The 20,329-nt window shown below is 38.5% G+C and overlaps 2 protein-coding genes across 2 annotated transcripts in view; both read left to right on the top strand.

Moving 5' to 3' along the window:
* Nucleotides 1-20,329, top strand: part of myo3b (myosin IIIB) — a 136,727-nt gene that overhangs the window by 75,792 nt on the left and 40,606 nt on the right. The gene's annotated exons all lie outside the window — the stretch shown is intronic.
* On the top strand, nucleotides 3,485-18,920 carry LOC307163924 (uncharacterized protein). Its single transcript, XM_079880263.1, has 9 exons — nucleotides 3,485-5,633; nucleotides 6,170-6,277; nucleotides 6,814-6,921; nucleotides 7,458-7,565; nucleotides 8,102-8,209; nucleotides 8,619-9,243; nucleotides 13,053-13,120; nucleotides 13,755-13,883; nucleotides 18,704-18,920. Exons 1-8 carry the CDS (start codon nucleotides 5,595-5,597, stop codon nucleotides 13,866-13,868), a joined length of 1,278 nt encoding a protein of 425 aa, XP_079736389.1. The 5' UTR covers nucleotides 3,485-5,594; the 3' UTR covers nucleotides 13,869-13,883; nucleotides 18,704-18,920.

The following is a 20,329-nucleotide window of genomic DNA, read 5'->3' on the forward strand; positions in this document are numbered from 1 at the left end:
ACATGTGTGTGTCTGCAACATTCTCATAGTCCCAACTGCAGGCACACAAGCGCACATTTACACTGACCAAAAAAACACAGATATACAAATTATTCCACATTTATTCACCCTCATGTTGTTCCAGACTGACTTTATTCCTTCCAAAAAGAAAGAAATGTTGAAAAACCTCCTTTTTTTTCATAAAATGAAAGCATGACCAATCAAAGAAATCAAAGTTTGAGTACTGAGGAGAATCCCTTGTGAAAAAGTACACTCTAGCATTCTTTTAACAAGAGTACTCAAGTAATATACTTATATATTTTCTGACTTGGTTGCTTGATGTTATTTGCAATTAAATGAAAATGTTTTATAGTTTAAATTTGTATTAAACACAATTAGCTGAACTTTAGAGTGCTTTTTGGAAACACTAGAGCAGGACTTAAGTTAATATACTTTTAAGAAGTACACGACAAGTGCACATTTAATTGAACATACTTCTTTTTCGGTGTGGATGAAAGAGATCTGAGAGCTACAGCAAAGAAGATTTTTAGTGAATAACGGCTTAAATTTCAGTTCATCACACAAATCTGTTATATAGATCACGAGTCAAATGGACTATTTGTGGTGCTTTTTGAAGCTTGACCTGAATGAGGAGCACAAATGTTCTGCTGAGAGGTGTGTGTCTTTGTAAAGATTTTTTTATTTTTTTTGGTAACAAAACACACCAATCACATCAAAGACTCACACACACCAGTGACTCTATTAAACACTCCCAGTTACAGTGACACAGAGACCAAAACACACATATTTGCTGAACATATGTTTGCTTTGTATTTCGCCCTGGGCTGTGAATTTCATTAATGAGAGCTGCCTGGGAGGTGTGTGTGTGTGTGTGTGTGTGTGTGTGTGTGTGTGTGTGTGTGTGTGTGTGAGTTGGTATTTATCACGTTGTGGGGACAAGAATCTGTTTACACAGTCACGTAATGGGGACCTCTTGCGTTGTGGGGACCAAAAATCAGGTCCCCATAAGGATGACCCATTGAATTGAATAGAGGAACTATTCTGAAGGTGCTGGGCGGAGTTTCAGCATTGGCCCATAACACACGATTATGAGGTAGTGTGAGTGTGTGAAGTGTGTGCTCAGCTGCGCCCCCAAACATTTTTGGCTGGTAATGCACTCACTTCTCCACACACACATTTTCCAATTATGGTTGAGTACCGCCCACTTCCGGGTCCTCATAAGGAAGGAATTCAACAACAACTTGAAAATATAAGTATTAAATTGATACTGTACACGGAAGACAAAGAAGAAGATTATTTACTGGAGATGCCAACTAAGGATCTAAACTTCTGCAGAGGATAAAAGTGAAGCTCAAGGTACGTTAAGCACATATGTATGAAACCAGTTAGGTTAATTAGATTAGGCAGCGGGCTAACGTTAGCTGCTAGCTAGTTAGTGCTAATTGTTGAGGCTAAGTGTGGCCTGACGTGTTTTTGTGTTTTTCCAATAAGCGATCACAAAATCATACAATGTAATGTTAAGTACTTCATTTCAACTGAAAAGTGTCGTCAGGTGTTTAGTCTGATTGATTGCTAATGAAGGAATTGGGTTATTAAGTCTGTTTCTGTCTAGTTCGCGTGCTGGACAGTAGATTATTTTCTACTTTAAATTAAAGGTAATGTTATGTTTTATTACTTGTCAGGACAGGGTGAGGGGGAGGAATATCACACTTGTGTTTGACTTTTAGTATTGATATCGTTAACAGAGCAATTAAGTAACGTTAGGCAAAAATAAAAACACTGAAATGGTAAGTAGCTTTAAATGAATAAACTTTGTTTTAATTATGACAGTAACTTAAAATAAACTGGGGTTTGTATGGCGAGATCGTTCAAAAGAGTAGTTAGGTTAAGAGCCAAATAAGTAGTTAATTGTCAAGGCTACCTGGGATTATATAGATGTTGGTTTTGTGAGAGATTAGAGCCTAAGTGAAAATGTTGAGTTTATGCCCTCAAGGCTAGTAAGTTAGTCAATAAATGTGATATCCTTGAGTTCTGATTTCTTGTCTTACATTGATACATACGATATCATTGTAATGCAGTGTTACATTACAATAACATTCTTATCTACTTATTGAACATGCTAGTTTAATTCTGCATGTCTCCCCATTTTCACACTATTATTTATTACAATTTTTTTTCTCTCAGTTTGAAATGCCACCACGAATCAGCCCCCTTAAGGATGCCATGCATCATGTTGTTTCGAAGACTGACAAAACATTCAAATTAGATGTGAAGTATATCAATCCAGTGAAAGGTAAGGTGGTGTGATTTATCATTTAATATTTACCATCATATGCATGTCCTAACCATACTGCTGCCAACTATTGATGTCTTTTTGTGTATTTGGCATCCTTTATCTATAAGATTTTATTTTTGGTGAAAAAAAAAAAATTCTGTATTTTGCAGGACGTGGTCTATTCGCAAAGGGTGCCTTTTGCAAAGGTGATTTTGAGTACAGGGGAGATATGATAAATGATGCAGAGCTGCAGAGAAGAAGAACATGTTACCACGCATCCTGTGCTGCATTTATGTTTGATTTCATTTGGCGAGGGAAAACATGGTGGTAAGAAGTCAAGTTGCACCATATTCCTTATGCTAAACCAGGGTCTCTCAAACTCAGTCCTGCAGGGCCACTGTCCTGCACAGTTTAGCTCCAACCCTGATCAAACACACCTGAGCAAACTAATCAATGTCTTCAGGATCACTAGAAACTCACAGCTAGGTGTGTTTGATCAGTTTTGGAGCTAAACTGTGCAGGACAGTGGCCCTCCAGGACTGAGTTTGAGAAACCCTGTGCTAAACTATAGTAAAAAAAGACACTGATTTGGGGTGGTATATTGTAATACTTGTATTCATCCTTTTCTCATGCTTTCATATTTAAGTATTGATGCCTCAAGAGAAGATGGATCGTTTCGGCGGATCGTTATTGATGACCACAAATATCCAAATTGTAAGATGAAGAAAACTGACGTCAATGGAAAGCCTCACCTTTGTCTGTTTGCCCTGGATGACATTAAAGAAGGAGAAGAAATTGCCTATGATTATGGAGGAGAAGACTACCCTTGGAGAACACAAGTATGTTGCAAAGCACACTGTGTACAGAATATATCATTGTTGCAACATGTTAAGCAAGTTGTTGGTTGAATAGATTATAATTTGAATCTATTAGAAATCTATGAATCTAATCATGTCTATAAATGATAAGTTAAGTTACGTTTTAGGTCAGTGTTTCTACCCCACCCCTAAAATTTATACATTTAAAGAGTGAGGTGGTACAGTCTTAGGCCACTTTTCTTTCTGCAAGTTATGTGTGGCATGCAATGGCCTTATTGCAACTTATGGGTGAAATGTAATCACAAAAATAAACTAAAGATTAACTATGTAAAATGAAGACATGTTTTAATTGTAAATGTTTTTGTATTTTTTTTTCTTTTTTTTTAATTCTGAAATCATGTGGTATCTGCTTCAGATTTATCTCTTGTGTTTCCATGTTCTAATATCTTGTCATTATGAATGTTGTCTCTTACAGATAACCAGCGTTGCCATTAAAACCAGTGCAGCGAGTGCTTCTGATCCTTCTCTCCAGTCAGAGACTCCGATGGATGATGAATCTGCTCAGATCAACTCTCCTCAACAGGTACGTTCACATTCATCTAGGGATGCAACGATACCATTTTTTCAGAACCGATCCGATACCAAAAATTCTGAGTATCGGCCGATACCGATCCGTACCGATACCAGCGCAGTTTTTTTTTAATCAAGTAGAATTTCTATTACTCTGTGTTAAACTGATAAGAACTGAAAAAAAAGAAAAACACCAACAAAAAATATATGATCATAATCTGACATAAATGCTATTATAAACTAGATTAGTGGATAATTCAGCAATAAAATTTAGTCTAGAAAAATCACGAGTGCACAATTAATTGTATAAAATCTGAACATTTTGTGAAAAAAATGTTTAGTGGAGAACAAATTAGAGACAATAAGTGTAACACTAAATCTGGTAAAACTTTACACATTGCTCTTTGTATTGTTGTAAAATACATTCATGAAAAACAAGATAAAAATAGCAATTATTTTATATCCTACTATAAAATTGAGACATTTTTTAAATGTATAGCACAGCTGTTTAATAAGGTAGCAACATAATAGATAGGACAGGACAAGAACGGCTATTAATAATCTTTCATTGCGTCCCTGTATTACGATATGAAAGGCTCCAATACAGTGCGGCCCACAGCGCTTATGCGCATCCCGAGCGCAGAATGATGCTCTTGAAGCAACATGAGTCACAGCGCGCAGCGCGTCGAGTCCGCATTGAAAAGTTTAAAGCACAAAGAAAATACATATGATGCATAGTGTATTATACAGTATCTATCTATGCAATAGTCTATTCAGCATTTTCTTTTAAATTTCAGTTACTGTGCGCGTGAAGAACAAATAGTACCTGACTTTACTCTACTGTTGTGATCTAACAGACACCCGGTGGAAAGTAACATGATTAAGGTACAGCAATAAAGTCCAGCAAGATAAAGTTGTTTTATGTGAAACCATAGACCTTTATCTACAGATCAAGTATAATAATAGTAACATTGAATCATCTTGGAGAGAGTTTCATCGTGTGTTCTGTCATAACCGGACGCGACGCGCTGTTTGAGTGCTGAATGAAGAATGATTGACAGCCGCAGCTGAGGGAAACGTTTACGTGATCTTGAATTTAACACTTAAATATTAATTTATATCTCACATTATACTGTATAATGGCTTCAGAACACTTAAAATATTGTGCACGAAAACTTATGGTGCTTTATAATGTTTGTGGGGCTTAACAATAACACTGAATAGTATACGCACAATATCGGATTTGGATCGGCCTTGTCTGACCGATACCCGATCCGCCAAAAATGGCAGTATCGGAGCCGATTCCGATACTGAGTATCGGATCGGTGCATCCCTACATTCATCACTAAAGATTTAGGTCTACTGTCTCTCTTTGTCATGGTTTAGTGATTTTTAAGCATATTTTGATGCGTATCTGGTGTAAATTAGTAAATTAAACCGTGTAACGACATGTGTCCAGTAGGTTAGTGCTAGTGGAGTATTTAGGGCCAGTTTTATCCTTCACAGGGATTTTTTTCTGGATTAATTGTTGCTTTAAAATGGACAGTCACGACGTCCCCACAACACACTTTCAGTCAGTGTTTGACTTAAAACTTGTGTGTTGAATTTGATGAAACTAGTCCCCATAAGGAACTATAACGTGGTGTGTGAAAGGTCCCCATGAAGGTGTGTGAAAGGTCCCCATGAAGCCGGGTTTTATCCAGATGTGTGTGAGCGCAGACAGGGGTTGACTGGACAGGAATAAATGTTTTAGATGAAGTTGATTTGTCTATTTCTCTGAAATCCTGTGGTATCTGCTTCAGATTTCTCTCTTGTGTTTCCATGTTCTAATATCTTGTCATTATGAATGTTGTCTCTTACAGATAACCAGCGTTGCCATTAAAACCAGTGCAGCGAGTGCTTCTGATCCTTCTCTCCAGTCAGAGACTCAGATGGATGATGAATCTGCTCAGATCAACTCTCCTCAACAGGTACGTTCACATTCATCACTAAAGATTTAGGTCTACTGTCTCTCTTTGTCATGGTTTAGTGATTTTTAGGCATATTTTGATGCGTATCTGGTGTAAATTAGTACATTAAACCGTGTAACGACATGTGTCCTGTAGTTTAGTGCTAGTGGAGTATTTAGGGCCAGTTTTATCCTTCACAGGGAATTATTTTCTAGGTTAATTGTTGCTTTAAAATGGACACTCACGAAGTCCCCACAACACACTTTCAGTCAGTGTTTGAGTTCAAACTCATGTGTTGAATTTGGTGAAACTAGTCCCCATAAGGAACTATAACGTTGTGTGTGAAAGGTCCCCATGAAGGTGTGTGACAGGTCCCCATGAAGCCGGGTTTTATCCAGATGTGTGTGAGCGCAGACAGGGGTTGACTGGACAGGAATAAATGTTTTAGATGAAGTTGATTTGTCTCTTTCTATAAAATCATGTGGTATCTGCTTCAAATTTCTCTCTTGTGTTTCCATGTTCTAATATCTTGTCATTATGAATGTTGTCTCTTACAGATAACCAGCGTTGCCATTAAAACCAGCGCAGCGAGTGCTTCTGATCCTTCTCTCCAGTCAGAGACTCAGATGGATGATGAATCTGCTCAGATCAACTCTCCTCAACAGGTACGTTCACATTCATCACTAAAGATTTAGGTCTACTGTCTCTCTTTGTCATGGTTTAGTGATTTTTAGGCATATTTTGATGCGTATCTGGTGTAAATTAGTACATTAAACCGTGTAACGACATGTGTCCTGTAGTTTAGTGCTAGTGGAGTATTTAGGGCCAGTTTTATCCTTCATAAGGATTTATTTTCTAGGTTAATTGTTGCTTTAAAATGGACACTCACGACGTCCCCACAACACACTTTCAGTCAGTGTTTGAGTTCAAACTCATGTGTTGAATTTGATGAAACTAGTCCCCATAAGGAACTATAACATTGTGTGTGAAAGGTCCCCATGAAGGTGTGTGAAAGGTCCCCATGAAGCCGGGTTTTATCCAGATGTGTGTGAGCGCAGACAGGGGTTGACTAGACAGGAATAAATGTTTTAGATGAAGTTGATTTGTCTATTTCTCTGAAATCATGTGGTATCTGCTTCAGATTTCTCTCTTGTGTTTCCATGTTCTAATATCTTGTCATTATGAATGTTGTCTCTTACAGATAACCAGCGTTGCCATTAAAACCAGCGCAGCGAGTGCTTCTGATCCTTCTCTCCAGTCAGAGACTCAGATGGATGATGAATCTGCTCAGATCAACTCTCCTCAACAGGTACGTTCACATTCATCACTAAAGATTTAGGTCTACTGTCTCTCTTTGTCATGGTTTAGTGATTTTTAGGCATATTTTGATGCGTATCTGGTGTAAATTAGTACATTAAACCGTGTAACGACATGTGTCCTGTAGTTTAGTGCTAGTGGAGTATTTAGGGCCAGTTTTATCCTTCACAGGGAATTATTTTCTAGGTTAATTGTTGCTTTAAAATGGACACTCACGACGTCCCCACAACACACTTTCAGTCAGTGTTTGAGTTCAAACTCATGTGTTGAATTTGATGAAACTAGTCCCCATAAGGAACTATGACATTGTGTGTGAAAGGTCCCCATGAAGGTGTGTGAAAGGTCCCCATGAAGCCGGGTTTTATCCAGATGTGTGTGAGCGCAGACAGGGGTTGACTGGACAGGAATAAATGTTTTAGATGAAGTTGATTTGTCTCTTTTTATAAAATCATGTGGTATCTGCTTCAAATTTTTCTCTTGTGTTTCCATGTTCTAATATCTTGTCATTATGAATGTTGTCTCTTACAGATAACCAGCGTTGCCATTAAAACCAGCGCAGCGAGTGCTTCTGATCCTTCTCTCCAGTCAGAGACTCAGATGGATGATGAATCTGCTCAGATCAACTCTCCTCAACAGGTACGTTCACATTCATCACTAAAGATTTAGGTCTACTGTCTCTCTTTGTCATGGTTTAGTGATTTTTAGGCATATTTTGATGCGTATCTGGTGTAAATTAGTACATTAAACCGTGTAACGACATGTGTCCTGTAGTTTAGTGCTAGTGGAGTATTTAGGGCCAGTTTTATCCTTCACAGGGAATTATTTTCTAGGTTAATTGTTGCTTTAAAATGGACACTCACGACGTCCCCACAACACACTTTCAGTCAGTGTTTGAGTTCAAACTCATGTGTTGAATTTGATGAAACTAGTCCCCATAAGGAACTATAACATTGTGTGTGAAAGGTCCCCATGAAGGTGTGTGAAAGGTCCCCATGAAGCCGGGTTTTATCCAGATGTGTGTGAGCGCAGACAGGGGTTGACTGGACAGGAATAAATGTTTTAGATGAAGTTGATTTGTCTATTTCTCTGAAATCATGTGGTATCTGCTTCAGATTTCTCTCTTGTGTTTCCATGTTCTAATATCTTGTCATTATGAATGTTGTCTCTTACAGATAACCAGCGTTGCCATTAAAACCAGCGCAGCAAGTGCTTCTGATCCTTCTCTCCAGTCAGAGACTCAGATGGATGATGAATCTGCTCAGATCAACTCTCCTCAACAGGTACGTTCACATTCATCACTAAAGATTTAGGTCTACTGTCTCTCTTTGTCATGGTTTAGTGATTTTTAGGCATATTTTGATGCGTATCTGGTGTAAATTAGTACATTAAACCATGTAACGACATGTGTCCTGTAGTTTAGTGCTAGTGGAGTATTTAGGGCCAGTTTTATCCTTCACAGGGATTTATTTTCTAGGTTAATTGTTGCTTTAAAATGGACACTCACGACGTCCCCACAACACACTTTCAGTCAGTGTTTGAGTTCAAACTTGTGTTGAATATGATGAAACTAGTCCCCATAAGGAAATATAACGTTGTGTGTGAAAGGTCCTCATGAAGCTGGTTTTAATCAAGATGTGTGTGTGAGCAAGGTTTGCTGGACAGGAATAATTGTTTGTTTTTCTGGCAAAGGTGTGTCTAGCCCAGATGATTCTCTTTAACCGGCGCAGGGAAGGAGTGGTTTCGAGCATGCCTTTGTCTGCATTTCTATCAAGAGACACTTCTGATCCACATGAGGATGTGGACTGGGCACTCTCTGAAGTGGAAAACAATCTCTGCAGACACTTCACAAGGGTTATCGCAAGGGGGAAGCGTGGTCGACCAGTTCCAATTCTTCTGACTTCAAAAATGCTATGTGCCTTAGAACTCCTTGTTAAGCAGAGAGAGGCTTGTGGGGTTCTGAAAGACAATTCCTATATGTTTGCAAGACCAGAAGCCATGACATATTTTCGAGGGTCAGACTGCCTCCGTGGCTTTGCAAAGGTGTGTGACGCAAAGTGTCCCAAGTCACTGACATCTACAAGACTGCGAAAGCATGCCGCAACCCTTTCAACAGTGCTGAATATGACTGACACCGAGATGGACCAGCTGGCAAACTTTCTTGGACACGACATAAGAATCCATCATGAGTTCTATCGACTCCCTGAGAAGACCCTGCAACTTGCCAAGATCAGCAAAGTTCTAATGGCTCTTGAGCAAGGAAGATTAGCTGAGTTCCATGGCAAGAACTTGGATGAAATTGGGATAGATCCTGATGGTGTGGTATTTTATTTGACTTTTGTTTGATTTTCTGTTTGATTTTCTGTTTACCATCTATTAGGGGTGTAACGATACACGTATTCGTATTGAACTGTTTGGTACGATGCTTTCGGTTCTGTGTTCGGTACGCATTTTCAAACCGAACGGTTCGTTGGACCATTTTTCCTGCCGACCAAAATTTCGTTATTTCAAATGTAGGCGGGTCGCGTGTGGCAAGCGCTCTCGTTATGTAAGAGACGCCGGCGCGACCACAACATTGTCCAACGTCAAATGGCAAACGTAATGCAAGCGGAACGAAACTGCTCGTTATTGTGTGGTTGACGGACCGTTTATCAGTTTGGACCAGTGCAGCGCAAGCTGATCATGATCATACGACACTGTTACTACACAGCGCTAATAAGAGATCCAGTAAAGAAATCATTTGAATTCGCCACAGAAGTAATAACATCGCTGAGAGATCTTGTGAGAAACATTCACATTTCTCCGTTATTAACGGTTCAAACAGCTCTGACGTGGAAACCAGGAGAAACATTGTGCCATAAATGAACTATCCGGTGTCCACAGATGGATTTACCATGGATTTACTGTAGTAACACTAACTGCAACCATGGAAGTTTGGCAGGAATAGTAGGCTATAATGCCTTCAAGTAACATTACGTTGGTTTTATTTTGACATTAAAATAAACTCGATATTACAACAGAAATGTTTAACTCTCTCTTTTCCAGCACTTTAGACACAGTTGCTCCGTTGCGCTTAAAGAAGATTAAAGAAAATAGTCCAACGCCGTGGTACAATGAGCACACTCAGGCCCTTAAGAGAGCAGCCAGAAAAATGGAGCGCAACTGGAAGAAAACAAAACTAGAGGTATTTCGCATTTCATGGAAGGAGAGCTCAATTACTTACAGAGAGGCTTTAAAAGCTGCTAGATCTGCTTATTTTTCAACCCTATTAGAAGAAAATAAACATAATCCTAGGTATTTATTTGAAACGGTGGCTAAACTAACGAAAAATAAAGCTTCAAGCACCGAAGTTTCCAAGCAACACAGCAGTAATGATTTTATGAACTTCACTTATAAGATTGATAATATCAGGGACAAAATTATAACTATGCAACCGTCTACTACAGTATCGCATCAGGCAGTGCATTGTAGTCTCCCTGAGGAAAAATTGGATTAATTCGTTGATATAGGAGAGGAAGAATTTACTAAACTCATTAAATCATCTAAATCTACAACATGTATGTTAGACCCTATACCAACTAAGCTACTGAAAGAAATACTTCCAGAGGTCATAGATCCTCTTCTTAATATCATTAATTCGTCTTTGTCTCTAGGATACGTACCAAAAACCTTTAAGCTGGCTATGATTAAACCGCTTGTTAAAAAAACGCAACTTGATCCTACAGAATTAGTCAATTATAGGCCGATCTCGAATCTACCTTTTCTGTCAAAGATATTAGAAAAGGCAGTATCCTCACAACTGTGTTCCTTTCTTGAAAGAAATGATCTCTGCGAGGATTTCCATTCAGGATTTAGACCGTACCATAGTACCGAGACAGCTCTCGTTAGAGTCACAAATGATTTGCTCTTATCATCCGATCGTGGTTGTATCTCTCTATTAGTGTTACTCGATCTTAGTGCTGCATTTGACACCATTGACCACAACGTTCTTTTAAATAGATTAGAACATTATGTTGGCATTAGTGGAAATGCACTAGCATGGTTTAAATCATACTTATCTGACCGTTATCAGTTTGTAGCAGTAAATGATGAGATGTCTCATCGATCACAAGTTCAGTATGGCGTACCACAAGGCTCAGTACTAGGACCGCTGCTGTTCACTCTGTACATGCTACCATTAGGAGAAATCATTAGGAAACATGGCATTAGCTTTCACTGTTATGCCGATGATACTCAGCTCTATATTTCTTCAAAACCTAACGAAACTTATCAATTCACAAAATGAACGGAATGCATAGCGGATATAAAAAAATTGGATGACTCGTAATTTCCTACTTCTAAATTCTGAAAAAACAGAGTTTCTAATTATTGGACAAAAAACTTCCTCACGTAATAACCTAGAATACTGTCTAACACTTGATGGCTGCTCTGTTAAGTCTTCGTCGTCGGTTAGGAACCTGGGTGTGCTCTTTGATACCAATCTTTCATTTGAAAGTCACGTGTCTAGTATCTGTAAAACTGCATTTTTCCATTTAAAAATATATCTAAATTACACCATATGCTCTCATTGACAAATGCGGAACAATTAGTTCATGCGTTCATGACCTCAAGGCTAGATTATTGTAATGCTCTACTGGGTGGTTGTCCTGCACGCTTAATAAACAAACTACAGCTGGTCCAAAACGCAGCAGCTCGAGTTCTTACTAGAACCAGGAAGTATGACCATATTAGCCCGGTTCTGTCAAAACTGCATTGGCTCCCTATTAAACATCGCATAAATTTTAAAATATTGCTGATCACTTACAAAGCACTAAATGGTTTAGCTCCGCAGTACTTGAGCGAGCTCTTAACGCATTATAGTCCGTCACGTCTATTGCGATCTCAAAATTCCGGCCAGTTACTAATACCTAGAATATCAAAATCGACTGCTGGCGGTAGATCCTTTTCCTATTTAGCACCAAAACTCTGGAACAGTCTTCCTACCATTGTCCGGGAAGCAGACACACTCTGTCAGTTCAAAGCTAGACTAAAGACACATCTCTTTGACCTAGCTTTCGGGAACACTTCCCAAAAATCCTGATGTACTCGTTACATCATGAGAAGAATGGCATCTACGCTAATTTTAGTGTCTGTGTTTATCCCGAGGTTTTCCTGCAGCCTGCCGGATCCAGGCCGTATCCAGATCTGACGAATGACTTTCGCCTGGACCGATGACAACGCAGTGCTGAAGTGCCAACTAGTCTCTCCCTATGGAGGATCCCACTACCACTCTACAGATAAGGCGTTGTCGGGAAAGGCGTTGTTCGTTTCGCGTTCCTACCCCAAAGCAACAAAATAAAATAAAATTCTTTATCAAAATTTATAAGGAAAGACAAGTACTTTGTTTAGGCTTGGCTTGTAGGGAATTCCTAACCTGCGTATATTCAAACGCACATAACTATAGAACCCATTCTAAATGCGCATGTGAACGCCATCAGCGTTTCTCACAGGTTCGCGTTTAAAGTCTGTGTAGAGGGAATGGTGTCGTCTTAGCGGCTACATTGCTTGATCGTTGCGACGGAAGCAAATCAATCAAAACTAACTTTAGATGGAAATAACTTAACTCTGCTGTAAAGCCGAAACAATCTCTGTTACCTTAAATTATAAGCTTATCTCTGTAAAGCTGCTTTGAGACAATCTACATTGTTAAAAGCGCTATATAAATGAAGATGACTTGACTTGACATTGTAAATACAATTGCTGCCCTCAAATGTTAATCTGAACTAAAATAAACCTTTGTTTATAACTACTACAATATTACATTTCACTTTTTCCAAGGAGCGTTTTGTTTTATATGCTCCTAAGAAGAGTCAATTATAGCTCCAGAATTGCTCAAAGTAAAAAAAAATCATACTTTATGATGTTAGTTTTAATAAAAAAAAGAATAAAAAAATTAAATCAAGGAAATTACTCTGGCATTTTTTTTCTTTTTGCTGTATCAAAAACGTACCGAACCGTGACACAAGTGTATCGTATTGAACTGAAACGTAAATTTTGTGAACCGTTACACCCCTACCATCTATTCGTATACCAGGTGTTTATGATCCATTATATACCATTGTTAAGCTGTACTTTGAACTTCCACAGAAACGTTATTGACTGTGATGAGGAAGACGGGAGCATACAAGAGGGACACTGTTCATCTACTGTTGACGGTTTGTATTACTGTCAAAATACACTACTACATTTTGCAGTTATTCATAATTTTCAGTCACATAACTTGTGAAGACCTGACAGACAAAAATATTGTTCTAACATCATAGCCAACATTAAAGAAGATGCTTCAGTATGCTGAACAAATGTTGTTTTTTTTGACGAAACGGCTCATTGTGTAATGAATCAAATGCCTCCAAGCTATTCTTCAACTAAATTACACTAAACATTCATTCTGGAGTGAATATTTTTTTGTGAGTTTACTACCATAAAAAATATATTTCATAGGAGAAACTTGTACATTTTTCATTTTTCATAAAACACTAGCTGATCTGCTCTCTTCTCGTGTTGGTTGTGTCATGGCACAAAACGAATCATGTCAGATGATTAAGACATGAAATAAAATGGTTATACTCAATTTACTTGCACTTATATTTGATTAAATGTCTGCTGGAAAGATGTAGTTCAATTATACTTGCAATAATGAACAATTGCACAGGTTTAGGGTTTATTGTACTTTAATGATTTTAAATAATTAGTGCATAAGTGTGACAAATAACAGTGTATTGTCAGCATTCTATAGTACATTTAAATTGTATCTTTCTGAAAATGTTGAACTTTGATTATTTTCCATAGAACCATCAGCAGAGGTGGCACTTCCTCCTACCAAGAGGAATGACATGCCGCCACCACCCAAGAGACCCAGACCACCATCAGATGAAGAGATGCCTACAGGAGCCAGTGCTGTGAGGCCTTCTTCCAAAGGTGAACTCTTTACACATTTCTTAGACTAAATTAGACCCTTTAGGAGCACTTTAACACCCAGATCTCAGACCAGGGGCCTCATTTATAAAACTGTGCGTAGGAACCTTACTAAAAGTGTACGTGCGCCCGAAAGCCAAAAATGGCGTACGCAAAAAAATATTCAGACTTATAAAACCGTGCGTACGCCAGAACCTGCGCAGAATTCACTTTATAAATCCCAGTCAGCGGAAGATTGTGCGTACATGCATCTCCACCCGAAATAACCATATGTGGAGCTTACGACGCCTAGTTTTACTATGCAGATCCTCATCTACATATCATTTGACTACATAACTGAGGGAAGGAGGTTGTTCCCCAAAATCTCGCAATACATGGCCCCAGTCATCCTCTCCTTAATACAGTGCAGTCGCCCTGTCCCATGTGCAGAAAAACACCCCCAAAGCATGATGCTACCACCCCCATGCTTCACAGTAGGGATGGTGTTCTTGGGATGGTACTCATCATTCTTCTTCCTCCAAACACGTTTAGTGGAATTATGACCAAAAAGTTCTATTTTGGTCTCATCTGATCACATGACTTTCTCCCATGACTCCTCTGGATCATCCAAATGGTCATTGGCAAACTTAAGACGGGCCTTGACATGTGCTGGTTTAAGCAGGGGAACCTTCCGTGCCATGCATGATTTCAAACCATGACGTCTTAGTGTATTACCAACAGTAACCTTGGAAACGGTGGTCACAGCTCTTTTTAGGTCATTGACCAGCTCCTCCCGTGTAGTTCTGGGCTGATTTCTCACCTTTCTTAGGATCATTGAGACCCCACGAGGTGAGATCTTGCATGGAGCCCCAGTCCGAGGGAGATTGACAGTCATGTTGCTCAGGAACCCATCTGTAGTTGTTTAGAGGGTTACTTGGTTGATGCTAGAATCTACTAGGTGTTTTGTGGCACTAGTAGGAACTGTAGCTGTTCTAAAAATGAAAACACCGAATCAGTAATAACTAGCCTAACCCCTGGAGCAGTTTGAGTGGATGGATGCATAAAAATAACTTGCAGCCAAGACATTGATCCTAATATATTTTCCTTTTCTCCAATGATCATTTCAGGCCAAGTGACTGAATGTAAAAATCACTGTTTGATTGACAGTGTAATTCTATTTATAGGTAGAGTGCAAATTAATTTCTCTTGCAATATAGATGCTGACATAAATACTAGGGCTGCCCTCGACTAAAGTTTTTTTTTTTTCTAGTCGACTAGTAGTCGTTCATTAAGCTATTAGTCAACTAATCGCATTTTTATATTAATAAGCCATAACTCATAATAATGAGCCTTTAATTGCCTATATAATACATAGCCTAATTAGCGATCAAGCGCACACTTAAAGTTCCGCAGCGCACCGGCAAAAATAATGATTGAGTGTGTCTTGTGTCAGAAGGAGACTGTCTAAACAAACATTGTAATAATTTATTGATATTCTCGGCTGCAGAGATTAAGTCGATGATACAGACTCGTCATCTCCGCAGTGACTCGCATTTCATACGGATTACATAATCTGAGTATTTATTTTCCACTTGAATTGATTCGTTTAAAAGCAGACATTTCAAGCTTTCTATAGATATATTTCTCACGTGTGTGTGTGTGTGAGGCAGGGTGGGAATTATGTAATTTTAGGGGCAAGGCCATTTGGCCTCCACCTTTTCTTTTTTTTTTAGGGGCACCAAGGCCATATGACAGGGCACAAAGGCCATTGAGTACAATTCGATGGTTTTCCCATTCAGATTGATACCATAACATCCTAATTTGGAATAAGACATGGATTATGACTTTTTTAATAAAAAAAAACATTTTTTAATGAGAGAGAGAGAGAGAGCGCCATTACATCCAGAAGGTATACACCCTCACACAACAATAGAAACAACATAAATGCCAATAAAAGCATTCAGAAACAACACAAATGCCAATAAAAGCATTCAAAATATTCATTCAGTCCTCTATATCATGTGAGTGTGAGAGAGAGAACCATTCCATCCAGAAGGTATACACCCTCACAATCATTATTGCTCAGCGCTCAACGCAGTTTGCTTCGCGCTCCACTCAAATCGCCCCCCGCTCGCTCCAAAAAAGGAAAAAAATCTACATGTATATCACTTGTAGCGGTCCCCAAGCTTTTTTGCGCCACAGATCGGTTTAATATCAGACAATATTTTCACGGACCGGCCTTAAAGGTGTGGCGGATAAATACAACAAAATAAAATGATACGAACGGCATAAAACCTGGGGTATTTTTTTTAGCCTATAATAATAAACGTGAATCCAATGTGTGGGCCTACTAGCAACTTTATTAGCAGCATCCTCTAACATCGCGCCTAAAAACAACTGAGAAAGTCTGAACACAAACAAAATGCCCCCAAAAGAAAAGAATCTCTATGTTTTCGGTGCTGATGCGATGTAAGGGTGGCGCTGCTGCCAATAAAGCACCTAAAAGCTGTCACAACGAACCGGCAAAATTAATGATTATGAATATGTAAAATATAGCAGGAGACATTTTAATTGTTTACTAATAAACCAGTTTTTTATTTTTTTTATGTCTGTGTCGGCTGGAAAGATGCTGACTCGCGATCTTCGCAGTAGTGAACGCGCCAGAGAGAATTGCACATTTCATACGGATTACATAAGAGAGAAGTCTGTTTTCTTTCGTTTTGAATTGTTCTGTTTAAAAGTAGACATTTCAAGCTTTATATATATGTCTCAGGTCTGTGAGGCAAGTAGGCTATACTTGTCTGTAACATTGTGTTTTTTTTTTTTTGTGAAATAAATTTCTAAATAAATGCGACTTATAGTCCAGTGCGACTTAGGCTAGGCCTATACTGTATGTGTTTTTTCTTCTTCATGGCGCATTTTTTGACTGTTGCGATTTATACTCCGGAGCGACTTATTAATAGTAGGCTACATAATGGTTTGGAGTTTTTGAACTCCATTATTGAGCTGAGTTTTGACTGAAAATAGTCTACTGTTGATGACTGTGCAAGACAGATGGATTCAGGGTCAGGCTTGACTAAGCATGCTTCAGACTCGTGGTGTGAGCGGAGCGAAACTGGAGCGGGAAATAGGGCGACGCTCTGTCCTTTTGAAATTGCCGCTCTGCGCTCTGTCCAAGATCCGCCCGCTCGCGCTCCCCGCTCGCTCCCGCTCCACTCCGCTCACATGCTCTGCTTTATACATGGAACTTGGACAGGGCCAGGGCACACAGGCCACTGTGGCCGTACGATGATTTTTTTTTCACGGGGCATGAAGGCCAAAGTGTAGGGCAACGGCGGCCGTGGCCGCGGTATAATTCCCACCCTGGTGTGAGGCGAGTATACGCTGAGTTTCGGCTCATTTCTGTGATGCTCAAGTTCACTGAGACAGCAGAAAGCACATCCTGATTGTTTTCATTATTTTACAAAGCACAACATTTTGTAGTTATTGTGAGTTTACAGAAATAAGAGTTGAACCTTTACAGTTTGCATTACTCTGTCCTTTTATTCATACAGATAAGAGTATTGAAAGTTAAATGATCGCGCCGGCGCCTGTATGTCCTGCGACTAACCGACTAATAAAAGACCTAATAAATAATAATAATAATAAAAGACCTAATAAATAATAATAATAATAATAGTCGCTTTGGTGCATTTCTCACATCACTATTTACATTTGCACAACAGTTAGTTCAACCTCCACAACATTTAGTCATTTGTGCACATCATAGTAGCAGTTTCTCATTCCTTCCAACAAACTGCAAATGCTTTTGGACATGCATCTATTGCTTTCATACAACTCTCTGCTGTTATATAACATTATCATTTGCTTATGTCATGTCAGTCAAAATTAACTATACTTGTGAATGCTGAATAGTCATTCCATATAAAACTAATAGTCCTCATTTCATTGCTTGAGTCATTACATACAAAAATGTTGAACTAGTTATCAAAATCTGTCAAGCAAATTTTACACTTTTTTTTAAATTATTATTATTATTATTATTATTATTATTTTTCTGAAAATGCCTCCTAAATTGAATAATTTCTCTCAGGTGAATCTCAGCTTTCACTGATGAGGAACATCTGGATGTGCATGAATGATTACAGTACTATGTACTGTATGTTGTATGTTCAGTTCCAATATGTACTGCAATATTGTTTACAGTTGTGCATAGCTCTATGCATAGCTGTATTTATTTCATTTGCACAATGCTGTGAACAAATTAGAATTGCAAAGAGCATATGCAGTAAAAATGTGAAACATACATATTCAGTGTCTTGTACTCTGTTACCTCACTAAATACAGTAATGTGTAACTTTACTGTATTTTTCAAATGGCTGTTCAAATAGTATATAGTGCTATCTTGAGCATGTACAGGTAGTGTTACCAAGATCTGACTTTTTTGCAATGGAAAACATTTACAGAATAAACTGTCATAATGAAAACATAACCAAGCCATTTGACTATCTTGTTCATAAACAATGGTGTCAGGACTTTTCATCTTGATGACACTGACACTTTCATTGACATGAATACTTGCTTTTGAGGAATGAGCTATCCATTTTGAGCAAGTGATACGCTTTTGCAGGTTATCAACTAGGTTTTGCAGTTTGTACTAATTGTTCTGAGAACTGCTTTAACTGTTGTGCAAATGTAAATAGTGATGTGAGAAATGCACCAAAGCGACTGAGAAAAACTGTAATAACCAGACCTAATAAATACTGATAATAGGATTCAGAACTTCGGATTGGAATTCCAGCACACACTTTATCATTTCAATTGTTTTTTCTGTCCACTTTTAGGTAAAAGTACCCAGAAGACACCCTGGCAGCAGACAGAGGTGCAGGCGGTGGAAAGGCACATGAAGCGATTCATCACATTCATCACATCGTTCATTGTACAAGCAAAGAGCGACTGTGACAAATGTTTAAAAGCTGAACCAGAAGCACTGAAGAACCGCGATTTGAAGACCGTAAAGTTTTACATTTATTAGTAGTGAATAAATGTGTTGAAGCTCAATTAGTAGTAGATTTTGTTTTATTTTTTATAAGTATCAGGTGAATGAGTAGCAGCTGATGCTGGGAGGTTGGCCGAAAAAATTACAATTATAGAAAGAATAGTTTGAAGTGGAAAGGTTTAAATGTTTGACCTGTGGGTATGAAATGGGTTGGAAAATATCCAGACAATAATTCATTACTTGCATGCAGTCCTTTGTTGCAGTGAAAAAGTTCTCCATTCACATATAATCCACTTCAATCACACTAATATTCCAATCAATTGTAAGAACAATCAATCGATCCAAACAAATATTCTGCATGTTGAGGAGATGATTACAAGCACAACACTAGGGCCTGGTTTCACAGACAGGATTTAGATTAAACCAGGATTAGGCCTTTAGTTCAGTTAGGACATTTAAGTAGCTTTTATAAACGTGTCTTAGAAATAAGCATTACTGGTGTGCATCTTGAGACAAAACAATGGCACTTGGACACAAAGGACTTAATTTAAGATGTGCTTTCAGTTAAAACGGCTTAAACACACACTTTAGTCTGAGACTATCTTAAGGCTGGTCTGTGAAACTGGCCATAGGTGTTCTATGCAAGAGTGAAGCTTGGTTGTAGATTGAACCCATTTTTTTAAGGGCAAATGGACAAATGCAATCTGAGGAATTACTTCGTATAAATGCCTATTATTTGTCATTAGTAATATATTTCTTGTTCTATCTAGGTCCCCACAAATCAAAAGGGGAAGTTGTGTGAATTATGCAAATTAAGTCCCCACAAATCAAATAGGAGGTTGTGTGAATTATGCAAATTAGGTCCCCACAAATCTAATGGGAGGTTGTGTGAATTATGCAAATATTATGCAAAGTTGGTCCCTATAAGACATGTCAACTCGATTTTTCAAAAGTCCCCATAACGCATGGTCAAATCATTACTTCATCAATTCAGATATCTGAAGGCGTGTATAAGTTATCAAAGCTATGGTAAGTATCCCTAATTTTTTTCGTACCTCTAGAACCTTTAGAAAGGGTGGTCCCCACAAGTGATGATCATAAAGTTGGTCCCCATTCAGCATGGAAACCAGTATGCGTGTGTGTGTGTGTGTGTGTGTGTGTGTGTGTGTGTGTGTCCTTACGTTTTGAGGACAAAATGTCCCCACTAAAATGGCAATATCTGAAATCCTTGTCCTTGTGGGGACATTTTTTGGTCCCCATGAGGAAAACAGCTTTATAAATCAGACTAAGTGATGTTTTTTGAAAATGTAAAAATGCAGAAAGCTTTGTGTGATGGGTCCTTAGTGGAGAGAGAATATACAGTTTGTACAGTATAAAAATGAGGTCTATGGAAAGTCCCCATAAAACATGGAAACCCGATGTGTATGCACGTATGTGTGTGTGTGTGTTTGTGTATACACAGAGAGAGGGA

Source organism: Squalius cephalus (assembly GCF_949319135.1).
Source record: "Squalius cephalus genome assembly, chromosome: 9".
In the NCBI taxonomy this organism is placed as follows: Eukaryota; Metazoa; Chordata; class Actinopteri; order Cypriniformes; family Leuciscidae; genus Squalius; species Squalius cephalus.